This window comes from Canis lupus, chromosome 2 (assembly GCF_011100685.1).
Source record: "Canis lupus familiaris isolate Mischka breed German Shepherd chromosome 2, alternate assembly UU_Cfam_GSD_1.0, whole genome shotgun sequence".
Taxonomy (NCBI): domain Eukaryota; kingdom Metazoa; phylum Chordata; class Mammalia; order Carnivora; family Canidae; genus Canis; species Canis lupus.
In genome coordinates, this window is record NC_049223.1 from 75,260,852 (window position 1) to 75,282,939 (window position 22,088).

Consider the following 22,088-nt stretch of genomic DNA (forward strand, 5'->3'; position numbering starts at 1 on the left):
GCTTAACCAACTAAGCCACCCAGGTGTCCCTGGGTCTACCAGCATTTCAAATGAATCTGGAAATTTAGTGTTTCAGGTGAAATTTTCCAATTTTGAAATAATTTGTTAAGGCCCCCTCAATTTTTTTTTTATGGGCTAGGTTTGGCCTGAGGCCACTCAGGTGTGACCTCCAGATCCACCTTCACCCTATCAGCTGTAGTGAGACAATGAGATGTTCTCTGGATTTACAGGCTCTGCAGGCTCTGGGGTATGAGGAACAAGCTGCGGTGGGAGGGAATGTGGTCAGGAGCATCGCGGGGTACCGGTGGGGATTCCTGGGGGGAAGTTTGGAGGGAGAGGGGACCAACCATTTCCCTAAGGGACCAACCATCACCTGCAGGAAGCAGTGATGCATCAAAGGGTACAGGAAATCAGGCAGAGGCTGACCTGAAGAAATCAACCAGAGTAAGGTAGGCTTTATGCCTCATGACTTCAGAACAAATTAAGCACACACTTTCTAATTTCAAAAGGTATCAGTTCTTCCCTTCCCCTTGAAAAAACTAGCAAGACTGGCAGGTTGGGGGATGGCAGGAATGGGGGGTGAGAAGGAGGCTTTTCACTGTGTGCCTTTTCATGCTTTCTGAATTTTGAGTCAGGTGTGTTCCCTATTTAAAACATTACATTGAGATCCTCTTATAAATTTAAAAATATTTCCATATACGATAGTTCATGTGAAAGGTATAAACATAAATATAGTTGTCATGGTGACTCTACTGCACTCCCATGAAGATGATATGTGTGACCTCATTGCAAACAGGTTTAGAAATGGTGAAATGGGGACGCCTAGGTGGCTCAGTGGTTCAGGGACCCCAGGATCAAGTTCCACATCAGGCTCCTCATGGGGAGTCTGCTTGTCCCTCTGCCTGTCTCTGCCTCTCTCTCATGTATCTCATGAATAAATAAAATCTTTAAAAAAATGGTGAAATGTTGAAAAATTCCTTTGAACTTATCATCTTACTGCTGCTTTTCCTTATCCTCACACACCAGGACTTCAGGAAACCAGACTGGAGTTTTCTTTTTTAAGAAGTGTCTACACCCAATGTGGGGCTCGAACTCACAACCCTGAGACTGGGGTCTTCTTGAGTTCTATTCTATTCCATTCTCAATGGCAAAAAGCAGGGTGCCTGGCTGGCTCAGGCAGTAGAGCAACTCTTGGTCTTGGGGTTATGAGTTCAAGCCCCACATTGGCCTAGAGTCTACTTTTTTTTTTTTAAGATTTTATTTATTTATTCATAAGAGACACACACAGAGAGAGAATGAGAGAGGCAGAGACACAGGCAGAGGGAGAAGCAGGCCCCAGGCAGGGAGCCCAACGTGAGACTAGATTCCGGGTCTCCAGGATCACGCCCTGGGCAGAAGGCGGCACTAAACCGCTGCGCCACCTGGGCTGCCCTGGCCTAGAGTTTACTTAAAGAAATAAATAAATGGCAAGAAGCTAAGGCTCTGACATCACTTGGCTTGTCCTTCCCACACTGAGTGACCTTGAGCAACATACCTAATTTCTTTGAACCTTAGTTTCTGCATCTGTAAAATGGGAATAATAATACCAACATCATGGGTTGTGATGAAGATTAATGAGTTAATGTAAAGTTAAATGTAAATGTAAAGTTCCTGAAACAAAGAAATCAGCACCCATACACATTGACTTGAATTATTAACTATTTTTTTCTATTCTCTTTTAAGCTTGTTTCTTTTGAGTGGGGAAATTATTAGAACCACAACTTAAGACACATAACATAGGCAGTCTAAAATAAAGTGAATTTAACCCCTGGTGCCCCAAATCCTTACAACCACCCAAGGGAGTATCATTGTCTCTATTTCACAGATAAGAGAACTGAGGTTTGGAGTTAGTAAGCAAGTTTACTCAAGGACACTGTGCAGATTGAGGAGGTAGAGGCTCGAACTGGGTTTCCAAGCTTCCAGATCCACTGGCTTTCCATTCAAGTCTGTTCTATGGTGTGATTATAAAATAACAGGGTTTGTTTGTTGGGTTTGGGGACAACCCCTCCCCCACCAGGGCCCCAGATCCACTCGACTCCAAGGTGGGGGTCAGGTCAGGTCTCTGGCTCATATTCTGGCCTCAGCTTCAGAGCCAAGTTCCTTTGTCCCCTGGGAGGGAGGCAGTGTTGGGGAGGGGGTGTCAGAGCATGGGGGCTACCACACATGACCCCGGCCCAGCTGCTGCTGAGCTTTCTCACGGAGGAGGCTCTGTCAGCGTCCCAAATCTGCAGCCTCCCCCTGACCTTTGTCATCTAAGCAGTTGCTGCAGCTTGAAAACATGTCTGGCACCAAACTGGTGCGTCAAATGCCCCCGGAAAGATGGTGAGCACAGCGCAAGCAACCCTCATCACGTGGGAGAGCCCAGAGGTCAGCAGTGCAGCTCTGCAGGCTTCAGATCCGGCTCCTTCACTTCCTGGCTCAGCAGCCTTGGCTTCACCTTTCTGAGATATCCACATCTGTGGAATGAGATAACAGTAGTATCTATCACAAATGTTGGGATACTTTCCTTTTTTTCTCTCAAGAATTTATATATTTATTCATTTGAAAGAGAGAGAGAGAGAGAGAGCACAAGTGGAGGGAGGAGCAGAGGGAGAGGGAGAGGCAGACTGCTAGTCAAGGAGCTCGAGGAGGGGCTGGATCTCACAACCTGGAGGTCACTACCTGAGCCAAAATTAAGAGTTGGGCACTTAACTAACTGAGCCATGCAGGTGCCCCAAGTAAACTTTTTTTTAAAGGCACTTTAGGGGCACCTGGGTGGCTCAGTCAGTTAAGAGCCTGACTCTTGGTTTTGGCTGGGGTCATGATCTTGGGGTGATGAGTCTTGAGGAGTCTGCTTGAGATTCTTTCTCTCCCTCTGCCCCTCCCCTTGCTCATGTGCGTGCTCTCTCTCTCACTCTAATAAATTTTTAAAAATGAAGGAGCTTTAATGAGGTATAATTAACATACCATAAAACTCACCCACTTTAAGTATACAATTCAATGATTTTCAGCATATTTACAGAGTTGCAAAACATCACCACGACAATTTTAGAATATTTTTATCAACTCCTCCTCCCCCAAAAAACTGTTCCATTAGAATTCACTCCTTTTGGGGATCCCTGGGTGGCTCAGTGGTTTAGTGCCTGCCTTCAGCCCAGGGCGTGATCCTGGAGACCCAGGATTGAGTCCCATGTCAGGGTCCCTGCATGGAGCCTGCTTCTCCCTCTGCCTGTGTCTCTGCCTCTCTCTCTCTCTGTGTCTCTCATGAATACATAAAATCTTTCAAAAAATAAAAAATAAAAAAGATTAATTTATTCATTTGAGGGGGGCTGGGAGGGACAGAGGGAGAGAGAGAATCTCAAGCAGATTCTCCACTGAGCCCAAAGACCAACGTGGGGCTCAGTCTCACGACGCTGAGGTTAGACTTGATCTGAAATCAAGAGTCAGATGTTTAACCAACTGAGCCACTCAGGTGCCCTTCACGTAGCATAATATTTTGGACTCTATGTGTTGCATATGTCAGTACTTAATTCCCTTTCTAAAAAATTTTTATTTATTTATTCATGATAGACACACAGAGAGAGAGGGGCAGAGACATAGGCAGAGAGAGAGAAGCAGGCTCCACGCAGGAAGCCTGACATGGGACTCGATCCTATGACTCAAGGACCATGCCCTGGGCCGAAGGCAGGCACCGAACCGCTGAGCCGTCCAGGGGTCCCCCTCCCTTTTTTATTGCTGGATAATATTCCATTGTATGGAGCTATATCTATTTATTCATTTATCAGTTGATGGACATTTGGGTTGATTCCACTTTTTGGCTACAATGAACAATGTGGCTATGAGTGTCCATGTACAAGTCTTTGAGTAGACACATGTTTTCATTTCTCTTGGGTGGATGCCTACAAGAATTGCTGGGTCATCTGGTCAATTTATGCTTAACTTTTTAAGAAACTGCCAAACTGTTTTCCAAAATTTTCCATTCCCATCAGCAATGTATGAGGGTTTGTTGAGAGAATTAAATGAGGTAATTAACATAATGTGCTTACCATAGTGCCTGGTCATAATGAATCTTCAATAAATGGTAGCTGGTACTAACCGAGATCTTAATAGAATCAACACTACCCACGGTACTGCTGCCTTCTTCCCTGAAAAGAAGGTGGATCTCAAAGAGACAGTCATTCTAAAGTATTAATGTCCATATTCTTTATGTTCTTAGCCTGGCATATAAGGCAGGTATCCCACACACCCCACCTCCATCTACTTATCCAGTCTTGGCCAACATCCACCCCCCTTCTAGCTTCTGCCCAAGCAAGCTGGTTAGCACTTTTGCTCACACCATTCTCTGCCTTCTTCCTTCCTGTCTTCCTCCTGCCCGCTCTTCATGTATTAAAATCCTTCCTGGCCTTCAAGACTCAGCTCCGGTATTCTTTCCTCTCTAAGGTCTATCTTGGTTCTCTAACTAATTTGATCAGCACGGTCCAATAGGTTTCCACTAGCCATATCTAGTGGAAACTAGTTACCGAGCACTAGAAATGTGGCTAGTCTGAACTAGATGTGCTGCATGATAAAATGCATACCAGATTTTGATGTGCATGAAATCACATGTGTATGAATTTTGATGTGTGCGAATTTTCACCAGTGTGAAAATTAACATAAAACAAGTAGTTTTTTGTGTTAATTATATGTTTGAATGATAATATTTTGGGGTGTTTGGGGTTAGGTAAAATCCATTATTAAAATTAATTTCACCTGTTCTTACTTTTCAAAAATGTGGCTGCTGTGAAATTTTAAATCCCATATGTGGCTCCCACTTGTGGCTGCATCATAATTCTATCAGACAGCATTGGTGTAGAGCATCAACATCCCCACAGTTGCTGTTTATTGAGCACCTATTTCTTACATTTTTCTATTATCTGATGTAATGCTCACCACAACCCTGTGGGGTAGATATTATGAATATCTCCCTTTTTGGCAGATAAGGAAGGAGAGGGAGGGTGTGCTCGCCCCAAGGTCACACAGCTGGACACTAGCAGATTCAGTATTCAAATTCAAGTTGTCTGACTCCAAAGCAGATAGTCTTCCATTGGGATTTTGCTGCATAGACCACTAAAGCTTTGGGGGTCTCCATGGGGTGTCTTTGGCTGGAATTAGGACAGCTCTGCATGGTAATGAACCATGCTAATCAGAAACTCTGAATGCTTGTCTTTCATAAATACAAAATGAGAAAGCAGATTAATTAATAGAGGCAATGAATTTGGAATAAATTGGATCTGTGGGTAGAATAAAACGCTGAGGATCACTAATCTAAACAAATATCTCATTTTGCAGGTGGGTAAACTGATGCCCAAAGATGACAGCATTTGCCCAGGATTGTCAGCTAGTGGCAGGGCCAAGTGCAAAAGCTGGGTTTCCAGGATTCTAGGCCGAGGTTCCCTGTGGGTACCTCCAGGTCTTTGCAAGGATGATCTCTGCCCCAAGCCACTTCAAAGGCCTTTGTCTTGAATCAGCCTCCTCCCTCCCCAAGCCCTGTCCCAAGGACTAGACAGGGAGGGGGCCAGGAGACCCAACCCATTTCCATCAGGGTCCCAAGGCCACCGTCCGGTCCTGGGCCAGGAATACCTTTCAGAGTCTGAACCAAACTGGGCTGAAAATAATACTGAACCCTTGGAGGCCTCAGAGAGCCCCTGTTCCTAGTGGACCCTGGTCTAGCAGGCCAGGCCTCCCCAAGTCTCCTCCCTATGGGCTCTCTGGGTTCCCCCAGTCTTCCCCTTGCCAGCTCTCATCTGCACTCATACGTGTGTGGAGGGAGAGGAATGTTTAAACAAACTGCCCACATCTCAGGTTCCCTCTTGCCAGCCCGCTCCAAACAGGCAGGAGACTGTGCTCAATCCAGCACCGTCCCCAGGAGCCAACCCAGGAGAGTCCCAGCCAGATGCACAGACAAGGAGCCACCAAGAGATAGAGCCACAGCAACAAAGAGGCACAGAGTGTGTCCGAGACAAAGAGAGGAGATAGAGGATGGGTGTTTAGATCCAGATAAAGAAAGACACGGAGTAAGAGACCAAGAGACTAGAAATGAGAAGAAAAGGGTGGAGGAGCAAAGGAGATTCGCGAAGAGGAAAACTGGAAAAACGCAAAACAGAAGACCGAGAAATGAGAATTTGCGAAAAGTGGCTGAGGGACAGACGGACGGGGCAGGAGCGCGAAGGGCGCAGAAAGGCCGGGCGCGAGGGCGCGAGGGCGCAGCGAGGGTCCTCGGGGGGCGGCGCTGGGGTCCCGGGGAGGGGGGTCGGGGCGCGAGGGGCGCGGGGCCCCGAGGGGGGGCGCGGAGGTCGGGGTGGGGTGGGGGGGTTCGGGCCCTTCTCCGGGAGCCTCGCCCCGCTGCGCGGGTCCCCGCAGCCGCATTCCTCCGGGTTTCCCACACACTCGCCATCAAAGAGTCCCCAAAGCCCAGCTTTGCCCGCGCCCCTCCCCCGCCAGGGCTGGAGAAGCCTATTTTTCACCCCCTCCTGGTCTTTAATCTGTTGTGGGGAAAGAAAGCGGCTTTTGTTGGGCGAGGGGCTGCGCGGGGGGCGGGAGGGGGCGCGGGCGATTGTGTGTCTCGCAGCTGCGCGCCTGGGGCCGCCGGGGGTGGGGGCGCGGGGCGCGGGCGGGAGGGCGGGGGGGGGGGCCGGGGGCGCGGGGGGCGGCGCGGAGGGTCAGGCGGGGCGACGCGGGGCGCCCTGGCGCAGGCCGGGAGGGCCAAGGTCGGAGCGGGCCAGGATGGGCGGCAGCCAGGGCGCGGGGTGAAGGCGGAGGGGGTCGCGCGGAGGGAGGCGTGGCGGAAAGGCCACCCGGGCGTGCAAGCGCATTGTCCCCTTGGCCCCGTTTGCACCTGGCCCGATGGACACATACGAGGCGGGCCGTGAGGGAGAAGGCTGCACACCCAGGCAGGCGCGTACCGGGCGGGGCCCACGGAGCGGGGCGCCCCGGGAGACTCACCACGCATCCAGATAGGCCGCATCGCTGCGGAGACCCACACTCTCACCAGGGCCCAGGCAGCCACCCTCAACAGGAGGATCCCCAAACCCAGAGGCGGGTGAAGGGCACACGCTCAGGAAGGAACACAGGCATTCAGAGAAGAACCCACTTCTCAGAGACATACACGCATCCACTGCCTGATGCCGTGAGGGTCTGTTGAGCAAAATGGATTTCAAATGTTGGATTTCCTTCTCCTTCCATCCTCAATTCCTCCTTAATACAACCCCCCACCCCCCATTCTCCAGCATTTGCTTCCCTCTAGTTGGTAACCTGGTTCACGCACAAGCTTTGGACTCAGGCAGCCCTGCTCTGCCTCCCAACAGCTGTGTGACCTTGGGCAAGTCACCTCATCCCTGCGAGCTTCCACTGATATGAGGATGGAGAGAGAGAAAATACATGTAAGATGCCTGGCTCACTGTTGGCACCCAGCAAAAGTTGCCCTTTATTAACCTGCTGATGCTTGAGCCACTGTAATGATTACACTCAGGAGCCCCTTTAGCTGGCAGGAGGCTCTCTCTGAGTTGCAGTCTCTGCTTGTGCTTTCAGACACCCCTGCGTTTCCAGCTTGCTGCAGGGCTGGGCCGGTTGGGGGTAAGGGAGCCCTTTCCTCTCTGGCACGGACACCTGTGTCCCAGGTCAGATTCCCCCTCTTGGCCTCAGTACCTACCCTTGAAGCCTTTGAACTGCAGCTGGGACCTAGGCCAACATAAGACAATATCTGGGCAAGGCCTTGGCGGGCTGGTGGGGGTGGGGGGGAGGTCGCTTTTTTTTTTTTTCTTCCTTTGGACTTCATCTTTTTTTTTTTTTTTAAGATTTTATTTATTTATTCATGAGAGACACATGAATAGAGAGAGAGAGAGAGAGGCGAGACATAGGCAGAGGGAGAAACAAGCTCCATGCAGGGAGCCCCATGTGGGACTCCAGGATCACACCCTGAGCCAAAGGCAGACACTCAACTGCTGAGCCACCCAGGCATCCCTGGACTTCATCTTTCTAAAGCCTTTTCTTTTCTTTTCTTTTTTTATTTTTAAAGATTTATTTATTTATTCAGAGAGAGAGAGAGAGAGAGAAAGAGAGGCAGAGACACAGGCAGAGGAAGAAGCAGGCTCCATGCAAGAAGCCCGACGTGGGACTCGATCCCAGGTCTCCAGGATCACACCCCAGGCTGCAGGCGGCGCCAAACCGCTGCGCCACCAGGGCTGCCCTCTAAAGCCTTTTCTGACCCCTGTTAGTAGGAGCCCAAATCCAATTGTTGGCATCTGCACCAAAGACATTATGCCTGAGAGTCACAGAATCAGAGTCATCCAGTATAACGTGAATTTGACTTTTAAATCCCTCCATCCCCAAGTGGTCTCCTAAAAGTGATGACTGAGGTGGAACTTAATTCAGCACTTTACTAAGTGCCAGGCACTAGGAGGTATACTGAAATCAGAGAGATAAATACCACCTGGCTGCAAAGCAGGTGAGATATATGCCCTGTATGGTGGTTGGGAGTGTTCAGAGAAATCCTGAATGAAAGTGCTATGGAAATAGAAAACCTCTGCAATATATTCATTTCCTTTTTGTTGTTTTTTAAAGTTACAGTTAAACTCCCACATTACCTGCTGATGCTCTCCAAATGCTAGAAGTTCCAAATTGTCCCTGCTTGACAAGTTGTTGCTGGCCATACTCATGGGCCGAGAAATGCTAGGGTGAGAGAACCAGTCCTTCATGTCTGCACACTGTGTGTGGTTTGAATATGTGTCTCCATCCTTGGAGAATTTGAGCCAATAGACCTGGATTCAAATCTTGATTGGTGGGGTTTTATTTTCAGCCAGCTGTGTGACAAATCTCTTTGAACTTCAGGATCTTTGTCCTAATAATACTTACCCCAAAAGCCTCTAGAGCAGATTATGTAAGATAGAGTTTATAAAAGACCCAACTTAGGATAGGTTCTCAGAAGATAAACTCCTTACCTGCTTCTCTGTGGGTGTCTACCCCTCACCCCAGATGCCAAGTGAGCTCCTGGACATCCCATGGCCACTGCCTACCTGTTGGAGCAAGAGGCTAGTGAATTTCAGGGTGGTCTGGCTGGACCAAACTAGGCTGGATTTGGGTTAGAAGAAGGAGAGAGGGAGGAAACTCAATTCCAAACTGACCCTTAAGAACAGAAGTAGTCATTCTGCACTTTAGGAATAAATGTCCTTTAAAGCATGGACAGGAGAGGGCTTTTGAGGGGAAAAACTTGAAATTTCCAATGCTCTCTGAATCTCTCTGCTTAGAAAACAAAGGTTTTTCCCGTAATGTCCCCAATACCAGTGTCTGTCTTCCTATCAAATGCGCGCGCACACACACACAAGCTTTTCTCTATCCAGTAGAATAAAACACTTTCAGGACTGAGCTACCTTCCCAAGAAGTCCCTTGAAGGCACAGATGGAAAAGCATAGGCACGGAAGAAGGACACAAGCTTTGAGACAGGCAGACATGGGTACAAATCTTGGATCTGCCGCTTACTGGCTATGTGATCTTGGACAAGCATATTAACCTTTCTAAGCCTCAGTTTCCTTGTCTGCAAAATCCATAATGGGATAATGTATGCGAAGATGAACAGTTATGATTCAATGAAAGATGAGGATGAGGATGAGGGTGAGGATGATGATGATGATAGCACCAAGTACTTCTTAACTATAGAGTAGCCTATCTTGGAGACTGCTGAAATACCCACCCCCATAAGGACTCAAGCCTTGCATCTCCATGCTTCCTACAGTCCCCTTCAGGGTATTACCCACATTCCTGAGAACAGTCTCAGCAGGAACCATTAAACTCACCTGGCATCACCTATTCTACTCACCAGGGGTGCATCACACCGTAGCACAGAAAAATAACTAATTGGTTCCCACAGCACTTTCCAATCCTCCTCCCCTTCGGTCCTCCCAGCTGAGGTAAGTGGCTATCATTTTCCTCCCCATTCTACAGAAGACACAACTGAGGCCGAGTGAGGGGAAGTAGTCCATACAGGAATTTGGAGGCTGGTCTTGACTCTGAATTCCCTGGGGTTTCCTTGTATCACATGAGTCTCAAGCAGCACTTTGAGGTCTAGCCTCGCTGAGGGGAGAAGGAGCCGTTCTTTTTTTTTTTTTCCTTTATTTTTTTTTTTAGAAGTCCGTTCTTATGTGAATGGCTAGAAAGTGCTCAGCACACAGTTACAGGTACTTTGAGAGCAAACAGTTACCTATTAGGAAATGCAGCATCTGGGGGTCTTCTGAGACCACAGCAGGCCACTGTAATGCTAATGAGGGCTAGGGAACAGCGTGGACAGGGAGCCAAGTTAGGGGAGGTCAGGGTTCTGCCCCCCCCCCCACAGCTGACATCCCAAGTAACCTTGGGCAAGTTTCTGAGGTTTCCTTGATTCCAACTTTACAACATAAGTGGGGAAAAAATAGATAGGTAGATAAATAGATAGAAACTCAGTTTAGGCAAAAAGACATCTGCAGTTCTCATCATCATTACTTTGGCTTTGAAAACGACAGCTCAGAGACCCCCCACCACTTTTTAAAATTTTAAAGACAAAACAGTATCACTTAATGGTTCTGCCAACACTTCAAAAAATCAGAGAACACAACACTGAATTTTTTTTTTCTCTTCGTCTTCTTCTTCTTCTTTTTTTTTTCTTTCAATTTTGGCAAAGGAAGATTCAGTTCCTGGAAATGCTTACAAAATGATTCCTGACACTGGGAGGAGATAGTTTAAAAAGGAAGAAGGAGATGGCAAAGAAAAACTACATACATATAGAGATCAAGGAAGAAGGTGGAAGGAAAGAAAAAAAAAAAAACAAAAGGAAGAAAAGAAAGAACCAAAAGAGGGAGGGAAAAAAGACTTTGAAGGGCCCCAATTCAAGGAACGTTATCAAGTTCCCAGCATCTGCAATTCACCAGCCGCTCTCGGGTCGGGGAGGCGCAGACCCCGCCCCTTTCTCGGGTGTCGGGCGCCCATTGGTGGGGGCGGCAGTCGCCGACCGGTGACTGCCCGAGGAAAGGTTGCCTGGGACACGCATCCCTGTGTGAACGCATGACGTCCCACCCTGGCGCCAGGCTGTCTGGGGCTGAGTCTTAGATCAACACAGCTGTGGGACCGGGACCCACAGCTGGGCAAAGGAGCGGATTCCTCAACAAAAAATAGGATTGTGAGAAAAGTTCTGAAACAAAAACAGCGCAGACAAAAGCCTTAATGACATCCTTTCATAAAAATAAAAAATGCAAGAGGGGGGAAAAAGCTGGTAAAAGGAGCAGAACTGGGAACAGAAAGTTCAGAGGCATTTGGAATAAGAGGCTGAGGCCCCGCCACCACTAAACTAGTTGCAGAAGGCCCGAGCTAGCCCCTCCAGTCTGCTGTTGGAAAAAGAAGTCTCTAGGGTTCAAACTTTATTCAGTGTCCCCAACCGTCCCCTGCTTCTTTCAGAATTAGACTCTTAGGTTGGAGAGGACCCCTAGAGGTCTTTTGCACCCCTCTCCCTCCCCCTCCCCGCCCGGTCCCCCAGTTTTGCAGAAAATTCTGCCCAGGAAGGAAGGAAACTCGTCCAAGGCCACATTGCAAGTTATTGGCATGGCCAAGAGAGAATCTGCTTGCTAATCCCACTGCATCCTTCTACTGCCTTGTGTCACACAGCCCATGGGCATTTCAGCCTGAAAGCATCTTGGGAAATAGTAAATGTGAAGATGCTTTGCAAACAGGTACGCGAGCCTGAGGCATCAGTGGTAGCAACAGAGGAGGGGAAAAGGCAAGAAGAGAACCTGTAGGGACCTGTGGACTGAACACCTAACACACACCTGGCCCCATGCTGTGTCCCCAGGCACTAAGGAGACTACCAGATCTGGTGGAAAGAGCATATGTCAAGTGCCTTGCAGAGCAGAGGCATGCAGTAATTATTTGTTGAATAAATGAGCTAGATCTAATTAGCCTTCGTTTTTATAAATTGGGAACTTGAGGCATGGAGAGTTGACTTAGTTCAACATCATTAGTAAAAGAGAAGAACCGGGATTTGAACATAAATCTGCCTGGCTCCAAAGGCCATGATTTTTCCAGAACACCCTCCCCCCCAACCCAGGCTTGACCATTTTGCACAAACCACGGAAGTCTGCGTGATAGAAAAGGAAAGGGTTTTCTATTTGGTCACTCAGGAGTCTGCGGAGCCACCATTTTCCTTTCCCATGACCAAATAGCTGGCATTCTCTTCTTCTGACGTCTGTAGCATTTATAGACTGACTTGTGCACTTACAGGTTATTTTCTTCTTCCTCATGCTAAAAAGTATAAGAAACTTGGAAACATTAACATTCTAGGGAGAAATCTTTAGAAGACCCCTTTCTTGGGACACAGAACCTTGTGTGGTATGATGGCAAACAACGGGACTTCAGGGCTGAGTCTACCATTAGCTGTGGTGTGACACTGGACATGTTTTTATAGCCCCTCTCTGAGCCCTTTACTACCCCACACCTGCCTGTCCAAATTTCATAAAGCCTTAGATTTCTAGTATTGGGAAGGATTTAAAATAATCACTTAGCACCATCTCCCCATATTAGTCACAAGGCAACAAAGGCCAGGGTAAATGGGCTTGTTCAAGATCGCATGGCTATGTGGATTTCCAGTCCAGCGTCCTCTCTACCATTATTATTTTGAGATTCTCCTAGCTCTGAGCTCCCATTGTCCTTTTAATTAGTGCCACATACTATAGAAATCTTAATTGTTTCCTGTGTTAATCTTGTCTCCCCAAATTGTGAGATTCTTGAGAGCAGGAGCCACTGTTCTGTGTAAGATGACTCCATAAATATTTACCAACTGATTGATTTAGGAAGCAACCATTGGGGGAATCCCACCTGGTCAGTTCCAAGATGAAAACCAGCATTTTGAGGCTGCAAATTCCCAAAAGTTCTGGGAAGTGACAAGAAGACAAGAATACTGAGTGCAATGTCCTGTTGCAATACAGGGCTTAGCTTCCCTGTTCTCTGATCCCTTTCCTGGGCTCTCAGATAGAGCTGGAGCTATTTCAGTGAGGCTAAGAATAATCAAGTCCAGGTGGCCCTACCCTTCCATAGCAGAAAGGGACAGACAATAGAGTGATGAAATTACCAAACTATTGTTTTCTGCATAGAGGTGTGTGGAAAGTGTGGGGTGTGGGGGGATGGCAAAGCAAGAGTTAAGAGATTGACCCCCCCCCACGGGGGACCCCTTGAAAGATTGATACAGAAATCATCTTGTCTGTCGCCCCATATTTAAAACTCGGTCTAAGATTTTAATCGAACTCACTTCCAAAACACAACTGGCAAATATTTGGCTCCTTATGGAGCGCATGGGGCCAGAGGGTGGGAGCTCCTTTCTCTCCCCATGCAAAAATCACGGATTCGGCCTGCTTTCTTCTTCTTCTTCTTTTTTTTTTTTTTCCTTTTCCCCTGTTGCTCAAATAGTGTTCTTTGCTCAAACCCCCTTCCCCTCCTCCTTCTGCAATCTCAGCCCTAGCCCAAATCTGTTTTCTTCATTGTAAACTCAGCTTCACCGCAATTAATTTTTTTTCCCCTCTGGTCACAAGATAATTCCTGACGCCAGTGAGTCTGGAGGTCAGACGAACAGCAAATTGGGGAACAAGGCGGCACTAATTCCTTACAAGTTTCCCTTGAAAAATCCTTTGCTTTAAAAAAAAAAAAAAGCTTCTTTGCTGTTCAGGGATTTATGACCTCAGAGGAGCTGTGGGTTCGAACTAGTGTTGGGCTGTGGGTGGACTGGCAGGGGGCAGGGGAGCTCAAAGATCTGGGGCGCTGCCAGGAAAAGGCAAATTCTTAAAGTTAATGGTTTTAAGTGATTTTTTAAAATCCTCGCTGGCAAAGAGGCCTGCCTCTCCCCAGTATCAGCGCTTCCTCATTCTTTGAATCCGCGGCTCCGCGGTATTCGGCGTCAGACCAGCCGGAGGAAGCCTGTTTGCAATTTAACCGGGTTGTGAACGCCCAGGGCTGGCGGGGGCGGGGCCGAGGCGCGCGTTTTGCATAAAGGGGCGTGGCCCCGACCGGGCTCTATAAGTGGGGCCGCGGCCGGCGTGCGCGCGTTGCCAGCTGCTGTCGGGGCTCCCTGGCTCTCCTGCTCCTCTCGGCACCTCCGGCCTCACTCTGCAATATGAAGGCGCTGAGCCCGGTGCGCGGCTGCTACGAGGCGGTGTGCTGCCTGTCCGAACGCAGCCTGGCCATCGCGCGCGGGCGCGGCAAGGGCCCGGCGGCCGAGGAGCCGCTGAGCCTGTTGGACGACATGAACCACTGCTACTCGCGCTTGCGGGAACTCGTACCCGGAGTCCCGCGAGGCACTCAGCTTAGCCAGGTGGAAATCCTGCAGCGCGTCATCGACTACATCCTCGACCTGCAGGTGGTCCTGGCCGAGCCCGCCCCTGGACCCCCCGACGGCCCGCATCTTCCCATCCAGGTGCGTGGGGGCGTGCGCGGGAGGTGGGGCGGGCTCGAGCTCCGGAGCCGGGATGCTGCTTGGACTCCTGAAACTCCCAAACGCCGGGCATCACTTTACCCTCTTTCTCCTCGTCTCAGACAGCCGAGCTCGCTCCGGAACTCGTGATCTCCAACGACAAGAGGAGCTTCTGCCACTGACCTGGCAGCCCTGGCGCCTCCAGGTGAGTCTCCCCGCCGTCGCCCAGGGGGTGGGGGTGGGGCGGTGCTTAAAGCGACAGATCTTGGAACTGGTTGGCCTTTTAAGCGATTATTGCCATCTCAGTTTGGGGAAAACGGGGCGAGGGAGGGGCGAGAGTGGCTTAACCCTCGGTTCCATCAAATGAATGACAGAACCAATTCCCATCCAATGTGCGTTTCCACCTTCCGCGCGCTTTGCCCCTGCCCTCCCCCAGTGACCAAAGACAGGGGGAAAAGTAGGCGCAGGTAAATAAAAGAGCCGTTCTGTCCGTAGTTGGGAGTGTAGGCTTCTCCCAACTAGTGTCAATTCCAAGAGGGCGGGGTGGTTGCAAGCTCCGCCTGTGGTCCTTTGGCGCCAACTGGGTGGGGGCAGCTTAGGGCTCGGAGTTATCAGCTGGAGGTAGAGACCAAGTTTCCTCCCTGGCGCCGGGCAGTCTGCGGACGGCCCCCGCCTCGGCGCGCTCGGCGGAAACTGATGGCTCCCTGGTCTTCTTTCCTCCCCCGCCCAGAACGCAGGTGCTGGCGCCCGTTCCGCCTGGGACCCCGGGACCCTCTACGGCCGGAAGCCCGAGGGCATGGATGGGCCCCAACCTCGCCCTGCCCACTTGACTTCCCCAAACCCCCGCCTCGAGGCTGGACCTGGCGCCCGGGAGCGGAGGACTGTGAACTTGGGTGGCCTAAAGAGCCAGAGCTAGCTCTGGGCACCAGCTGGGCAACATCTCCCAGCCCCCACCCCACCCCCAAGTTTTAAAGACTGTCTTTCACAGTGTGGAGTTGGGGGGGGGAGTGGCTGCTCTCCAAAGTCTGCCAAGGCAGCAGTAGAGCTGGTCTTCTGGTCTCCTTGGAGAAAGGCTCTGTTGCCCTGATTATGAACTCTATAATAGAGTATATAGCTTTTGTACCTTTTTTGCAGGAAGGTGACTTTCTGTAACCATGCAATGTATATTATTAAACTTTTTATAAAAGTTAACATTTTGCATAATAAACGGTTTTTAAACACTTGAGTATATGAGTATGTAATTTGTTTCCTTAAATGCTAATGCTCTCATAAGGCTGAATGTAGGGGAAATATAGATGTCCTTCTTGGACCTTGGGAAAAGCAAACTTGCTTATTAAAGGGAGATGGAAAAATGTCAACTAAGACTGGGGGCGGGGGCAGTGGAAAGAGCTCCTGCTTGGGAGCCTCATATCCATTAAGGGTGGGTGCAGAGAAGATCCTGGCCCTGTCCCCTCATTTTGTGGATGAGGGGAAGTGACTAGCACAATCTCACCCGGCAATTTGGGGGCTCGGGATAGAAATTGGGTCTCCTGAGTCCCAGTTTCTTAGGTCCCTTAGCCGTTTTGCTACATTACCCGATGGCTGTCCTCTTCAATGTCGTTAATTATTCATGTCTTTCTAGCAGGGGATGTGGAAGAGTGGCGTCTCACCTGGTGCCCAGACAGGGGTGGTGGTTGATAGACCCATTTCAGAGATGAATAAGCAGATCAGGGCCTGGTTTCATTTCCCTCCTCATGCTCTCTGGTTTGGCTTCCTCTTGGGCTTCCAAATTTGGAAAAAGAAAAAACGGGAGATGGGTTTTTCTCATCCCTCAAATCCCCAGCCACTCTGATCAGAATGATTTGGATGCTGTTTGGGGAGCACTAGTGTACCAATCCCTCTTCTACCACCAGGTAATTGGAAGACTGAGCCTAAAGTGGGAATTTGAAGCAGCAGCCCCACACCCCTCATTCCTTCTGATATTTCCTTCCTATAGCACCTCCATTGGGAGTCTACTCTGTGAACATCTTTATTTCAGAAATGGAGAAACTGAGGCTCAGTGGATAATGGGTCTGGGCCAGCTTCTTACAACCCCTTGAGAGAAAGATGGGATTTTAACCCAATGACAGTGACTACAAATGTAGTGGAGAGCCTAAGACTGGTCATCCCACGGTGCCAGGTCCAAGAGTGGGGCAGAGGGCAAGACCCCCAAACCACACCATCCCTCCTTGCCCCCCACCAGGCAGCTCCCCAGGTGGGCTCCACCAGGCTCCTGGCCTCACCAGATTCCTGTTTATGATATGAGCTCATCTGTGTTGGCCCCTGGCATGAGTTACTTCAATATTTCATAACAAACAGGTCATGTCATCACCCTTCATGCTTTAACCCTGGTGAGCTTTCAGGGGTGAACAGGGGCATGTGGTGGGGAGGCAATCTGTCTTTGCCAATCAGCTGACCAGCGATTCCTAACCTGTTTTCCTGGCTTCCTCTGATGTTCTAGTGGAAGGTATGCGCACTCCAGAAAATATATACACATACCTTTGCAGAGTGTTAGCAGACCTCTAATCCCCTAGGAAGTCCTCAGCCCCCATGTGAATAACTCCTGCCTCAAAACCAACCTGCCTCCCAACCTGGGTCTACCTTGGTTTGTTTTGTTAGGTGTGCTGTGCTGGCTCTGGTGGCAGCCATGCAAGGGTGCAAATTCTTGCTTTATCACATCCTAGCTGTACAATGCAGGCTAGAGACTGCCTCCCTTGACCCTTGGTTTCCACATCTATGTAAGATTGCTGATCCTGAGCCATCTACTCTGAGGCACCTGGCCCTACACGAGACCATTAATTGCAGGAGAGCCAGGCACTGAACTCTTCATCCACCCTTACTGCCACAGCATGCTGCTTCCTGCTCACTCAGAAGCTGTGGGACTGGGGACGGCTAGAAAAGAGCCAAATGGCTCATCTGCCATGTGACCTTGAGCAAGCCACTTTACCTCTCCAAGCCTCTCTCCTTCCTTTGCCCGACAGCTGGCAGTTCTCTTACAGCCTTCTCCCTGGACAGAAGATAATGGTGGGAAAGGTCTTTGAAATGCATCACACACCTACAAGGTATTATTAAGCTAATTCCAAGGAAATTGCCTGTCAGGTCTGCTGAGACTGAGCTCTTCAGGTGGCTGGGACAAAAGCTGAAACCAGGATGCCAATTCATTAGTCATTAGAGAGTGAAAGCAATTTGGCCGCGGGTCGGAAAACTCTCAGAATGAGGATAGTGTCGTCTGTCATAATCACCTACCGGGTGCCTGCCAGGTGTCAGGCTCTGTTTTATCTTAATTTTTTTCTAATCCTCACCACAACTCAGCAAAGCTGGTATCTTTATTCCCATTTTACGTAAGAAACTGATTCAGAGAGGCTGAATAACTCGATGCAGGTCACACCGCAAAGAAGTGGCACAGCAGGAATGAGTAAACCCAACTCCACGTAGCTTCAAAACCTATTCTCGTGTCTACTCCAGGACAGCTCTCCTCCCTGGCCATTCCCTGCACCTGGTACCTGTGCAGTCCCCAGTGGGTGCTTGCTGAATGAAAGACCCAGGGCCATCGCGGGGTCCCTCTCCCTCATTTGTGATTGGGGTGATTGATGGTACTTCTGTTGCAGGTTTGTGACGCGGATTAGAGGTAACGCGCGCAAAGGAAGCATCTACCAGGTTCCCCGAAACACAAGATTCACTATTAACTGTCTTGCTTCGTGATCGCGTCGACTCTGAAATAGGCACCTTTGGAAGAGATTTTTTACTTTGTAAATAAAACAGGACAGGCAGGCTCAGAACGGAGGAAGGAACTTGCCCGTGGCCACACGGCTCCTAAGCAACAAAGCAGGGATTCAGATCCATGCCCGTGACACCGGGGACGGTGCCCTTGAGAGGAGGCCGGTTACAGGCGTCCCCAGCTGGGGATGCGCCCAACAACCTTCCATTGTGCGCGTTCCCGGCCTCGTCTCCGCTCCCGGCCAGCGCTCGCCTGCGTCGCCCCGGGCTCCGCGCTCGGGCCTGCGGGCGCTCGCTCCTGCCCGCCCCGCGGCCGCCCCGCGCCCTCCGCCGGCGCCTCTCGCCGCAGCTCCTGCGGCCGCCGCTCGCAGCCCGGGCGGGGGCGGAGCCTGGGCCCCCACGTGGCCCGAGCCCGGCGGGGCGGAGGCGCGCCCGCCCCGCCCCCCGCCCGGCGACCCGCGCTGCCCCCCCGCGGGCCCTGGGGGCCGCTCGCAGGTGTTCGCTGGCGCCCGGATGTCTGAGCTCTGGCTCCGCTCTGGCTCCGGCTCCCTCCGCAGCCTGCGGGCGGGGCTCCCAGCCCATCCGGAGCCTCGCGGCGCCCCCGCCGCTCTGCCAGCAGCGCGGCCTCCCAGTTCCCAGCCTCCCGGCCGGGCCCCCCCACCCAGCGGAGTCGCTGACCCCACGGCTCTCCCGCTGCCCCCAGCTGCGCTCGGGCCGCTGCAGCCTCAGCGCGCCCCCACCCCGCTTCCTGCCTGGGCAGGCTTTGCCCTGGCCCGGCGGCCGCCCTGGATCGCACCCCCGTTCCTTCCTTCCTTCATTCTTTCAGGCAACTCGCATTCCTCGAGCGCCTGCGACGTGCCCCGCACAAGGCCCATCCGACCTTCCGAGGGTGGCCCCGGGCCCGCTGGGGTGCTCCGGGAAGCCTCGCCCTCCGCCCCAGTCTCCCTCCCCCCCGCCCCGCCCCGCTCTCCTCTCCCGCGTCCTATTTCACTCACAATTTAGCGTTTCATGGTTCTCTGGTTATTTCTCCTCCTGTTAAGGGTCAGTCGGTGGCAAGGTCAAGGGGTCTCCTTGTGACCCAAATCAGAGGTCAGTCTGAAAGGAGGGTGAGGGGGCAGAGTGTGGCCAGAGCTGGGGTTCAGCCAGACTGTGGCAGGGTTTGGGGCAAGTCTGGATAGGAGTGGGCAGCAGTCAGTCAGCCTGTGGCCTGGGTTAACAGACACGGTGCCAGGGTCAGTCTGGGGAGCGTCAGTGCTGGAGGTTAGTGAGTCAGTCCTTGGTCGGATCAGTGGGCAGACCAGATCGCGCTAGTAGGTTCTCCATGACAAGGATTTGGCCTTATCTTTGACAAGCCAGATAAAGGGCGGGGGCTGGCTGTAGCCCTCTGAACTCAGACTCCTTTGACTGCATGGCTGGGGGGCTGACTGTGGCCTCCCCTCTTCACCACCCAAGCTGTTGGACTGACCTTCCATCCGGGGACACTCCCTCTCTTCCTCAACACCACCACCCTATTCCCACTTTGTGCCAGATGTGGAAGGCAGAACTCTGATTGGGCCAGACCACGGTCACAGGGAGCCCAGGTGGACAGTAACTCGGGGACCACAGCTGGGAGGTCTTGGGCTTCCTTTGAGCCCCACCCTGAGGCCACCCATGTTTGACAGCTAAGTTGATGTGCTTCTCTGTACCTTTTGCTGTTTGTTCATAAATCTAAAGCTTGGGCAGCCCGGGAGGCTCAGCGGTTTAGTGCCACCTTCGGCCCAGGGCGTGATCCTGGAGACCCGGGATCGAGTTCCGCAATGGGCTCCCTGCATGGAGCCTGCTTCTCCCTCTGTCTGTCTCTGCCTCTCTCTCTCTCTCTCTCATGAATAAATAAATAAAATCTTAAAAAAAAAAATCTAAAGCTTGCCAGGGACGGAAGGGCCCTTATAGGTCACAAATGCGGCCCAGAGAGGGTAAGGAGCCTGCTCAGGGGGGTATACAGAAAGTTCATAGTCAAGACAGGACACGAACCCAAGCCTCTACCTTCCTATCTAGGGTTCTTTCTGTGATACCCGCTTGCCCTGAGCAGGGATTATTATTCCCACTTTAGGGATGGGGCAGCTGAGACTCTGAGAGGCTTAGGGCCTCACACAGCTCCAGTAGAGGGACTGCCAGCCCCCTCTCCCCCCTACCTTCCCAACCTTCCATGCACCCTGAAGATCTGTAAATATGAAGTCAGGGATGGTGATTCCCTAAAGCATTGCCTCCTTGTCATTGCCACCCAGCCGCCTCCCTTCTGCCCTCATTAGGAGCAAATGAAACAAGGGTGGCCAAGCATGAGCTGGAAGCTGGGGAGGGGAGAGAACACTTTTAAGAACTGCTGGGGAAAAGCTTAGCCTGGTTCTTATGGAAACATATGGAACTCATTACCCTAAGTCGAGGTGGTCGCCGGCCAGCTGGCAGTTGGTTGGTTTGGGGCTAAAAGTGTGCGTCGTATGGCAATAAGGGTACCCAAGGCATGACACATTCTCTAGCATACCCCTCCCGCTCACTGATCCAGGTTCTTCCAGAACTTGGTTTGGTTTCCACCTTATGCCATTTTCTAGCGTGTGCGTGTACACACACACACACACACACACACGTTTAAAAATAAGGGTTTCAAGATACACCAGGGTATTAGGCCACTACCAGTCATGCAAGGAGATGACGCAGAGACCATCAAGACAGATGACACCCCCATCACACACACACCCTGGCTCACACTCATCTCTCCCCCATCAGGCCCCCTGATAGGTCTTGCAGTGGGTCCAGATGTACAAAGGGTTGATTCCAGCTTCCATCGAAGATTCAGGTGGGTCCCCAGGAGCCTAAATGTCGGTCTCACATCTTGTCAATCACATTGTTCGCTGTAGACTTGACTCCGTATTCAAAGAGAGCAGCAAGAAGGTGTCTTCAAAAGACGCCACTCGCTAGCACTTGGCATGTTAGTCTACAAGGTAGCAAGAGGCTTGGGGGGGGGGCTCCCTCCATTTCCCTTATATGAGACTCACAGATATTAGGGGACCTGCCGGAGGTCACCCTGGAGTACACATCAGAGCCCAGGTCTCTAAAACAGCCTCCACATCCAGTGCTGTTGATGTCAGCAGCTCTTTTAGAACCCGGTACAAACCAATGGGTCATACAGAATTGGCCTCAGACGGCCACCCTGGCCCTCCCGCACTTTCTCCCTGTGAGTCCGGGAATCAGATAGATGCTGGCTGAATCCTGACTTTGCTGTGTATCAGCTGTCCCTTTACAGGTAAGTTATTTATCCTTTCAGAACCTCAGATGATTGCTTTGATGATTAAATTAGATGCCATATGTGAAGTGCCTGGCACTGGGTAACCCCAACCAAAGAGCTTGCTAGGCATGGTTGTCACATTCCTAACATAATTTCCTTGCTCATCTTTCCAGCGTGGCAGTGTTGTTGACATAAACCAAGCACAGCATCTCAGCACTGCCTGCCTGCCCTCCGCATGTGCCCTTCAGAGCGCTTTCACACACACCCAGAGCATCTGATCAGCAGGACGGCCAGATGCCTCAGGAGTAGAGCAGGGACTAAAAGTAGGACTCCAGCTCGGTGCCTCCACTTGCAGGCTGTGGCACGTTGGACAAGCTCCCTCACCTCTCCGAGCCTCAGTTTCCTCCCTGTAATCCTGCCAGGATCCTGCACCCTGTCCACAGATTTGTGGGGACGATTTGGTAAAGTATCTGGAAATTCACCGGCACATGGCAGATACTCGATAAGTCACAGCTAGCTTTACTGTTCCTAGTTCACTGGAAGGGAAACTGAGTCCCAGAGCAGGGAAGTGACTCATCCAATGTCATGGGAAAGGTCTCCTCACAGAGCTAAGGCTTAAAA

At 50.9% G+C, this 22,088-nt stretch overlaps 1 protein-coding gene and 1 long non-coding RNA gene across 3 annotated transcripts; one reads left to right on the forward strand and one right to left on the reverse strand.

Annotated features, from left to right (window-relative positions):
• Positions 1-1,685: 1,685 nt before the first annotated feature.
• Positions 1,686-19,524, reverse strand: LOC111093589. Of its 2 annotated transcripts, XR_005356024.1 has the most exons (6): positions 19,204-19,524; positions 17,439-17,498; positions 16,123-16,234; positions 8,994-9,068; positions 4,065-4,163; positions 1,686-2,495 (listed from the first exon to the last, which is right to left on the reverse strand). It is a non-coding gene; the product is annotated as an uncharacterized LOC111093589 (long non-coding RNA). The 2 variants fall into 2 exon arrangements; XR_005356025.1 differs by lacking the exon at positions 4,065-4,163.
• ID3 (inhibitor of DNA binding 3, HLH protein) lies at positions 14,114-15,242 on the forward strand. Its single transcript, NM_001003025.2, has 3 exons — positions 14,114-14,476; positions 14,596-14,678; positions 15,204-15,242. Exons 1-2 carry the CDS (start codon positions 14,177-14,179, stop codon positions 14,653-14,655), a joined length of 360 nt encoding a protein of 119 aa, NP_001003025.1. The 5' UTR covers positions 14,114-14,176; the 3' UTR covers positions 14,656-14,678; positions 15,204-15,242.
• Positions 19,525-22,088: the final 2,564 nt, after the last annotated feature.

Excerpts from the sequence above, each read along its gene's own strand:
- ID3 (NM_001003025.2), top strand. The coding sequence starts at position 14,177 with ATGAAGGCGCTGAGCCCGGTGCGCGGCTGCTACGAGGCGGTGTGCTGC. Across the intron at positions 14,477-14,595 it reads GCCCGCATCTTCCCATCCAG|ACAGCCGAGCTCGCTCCGGA; the intron begins GTGCGTGGGGGC and ends TCCTCGTCTCAG.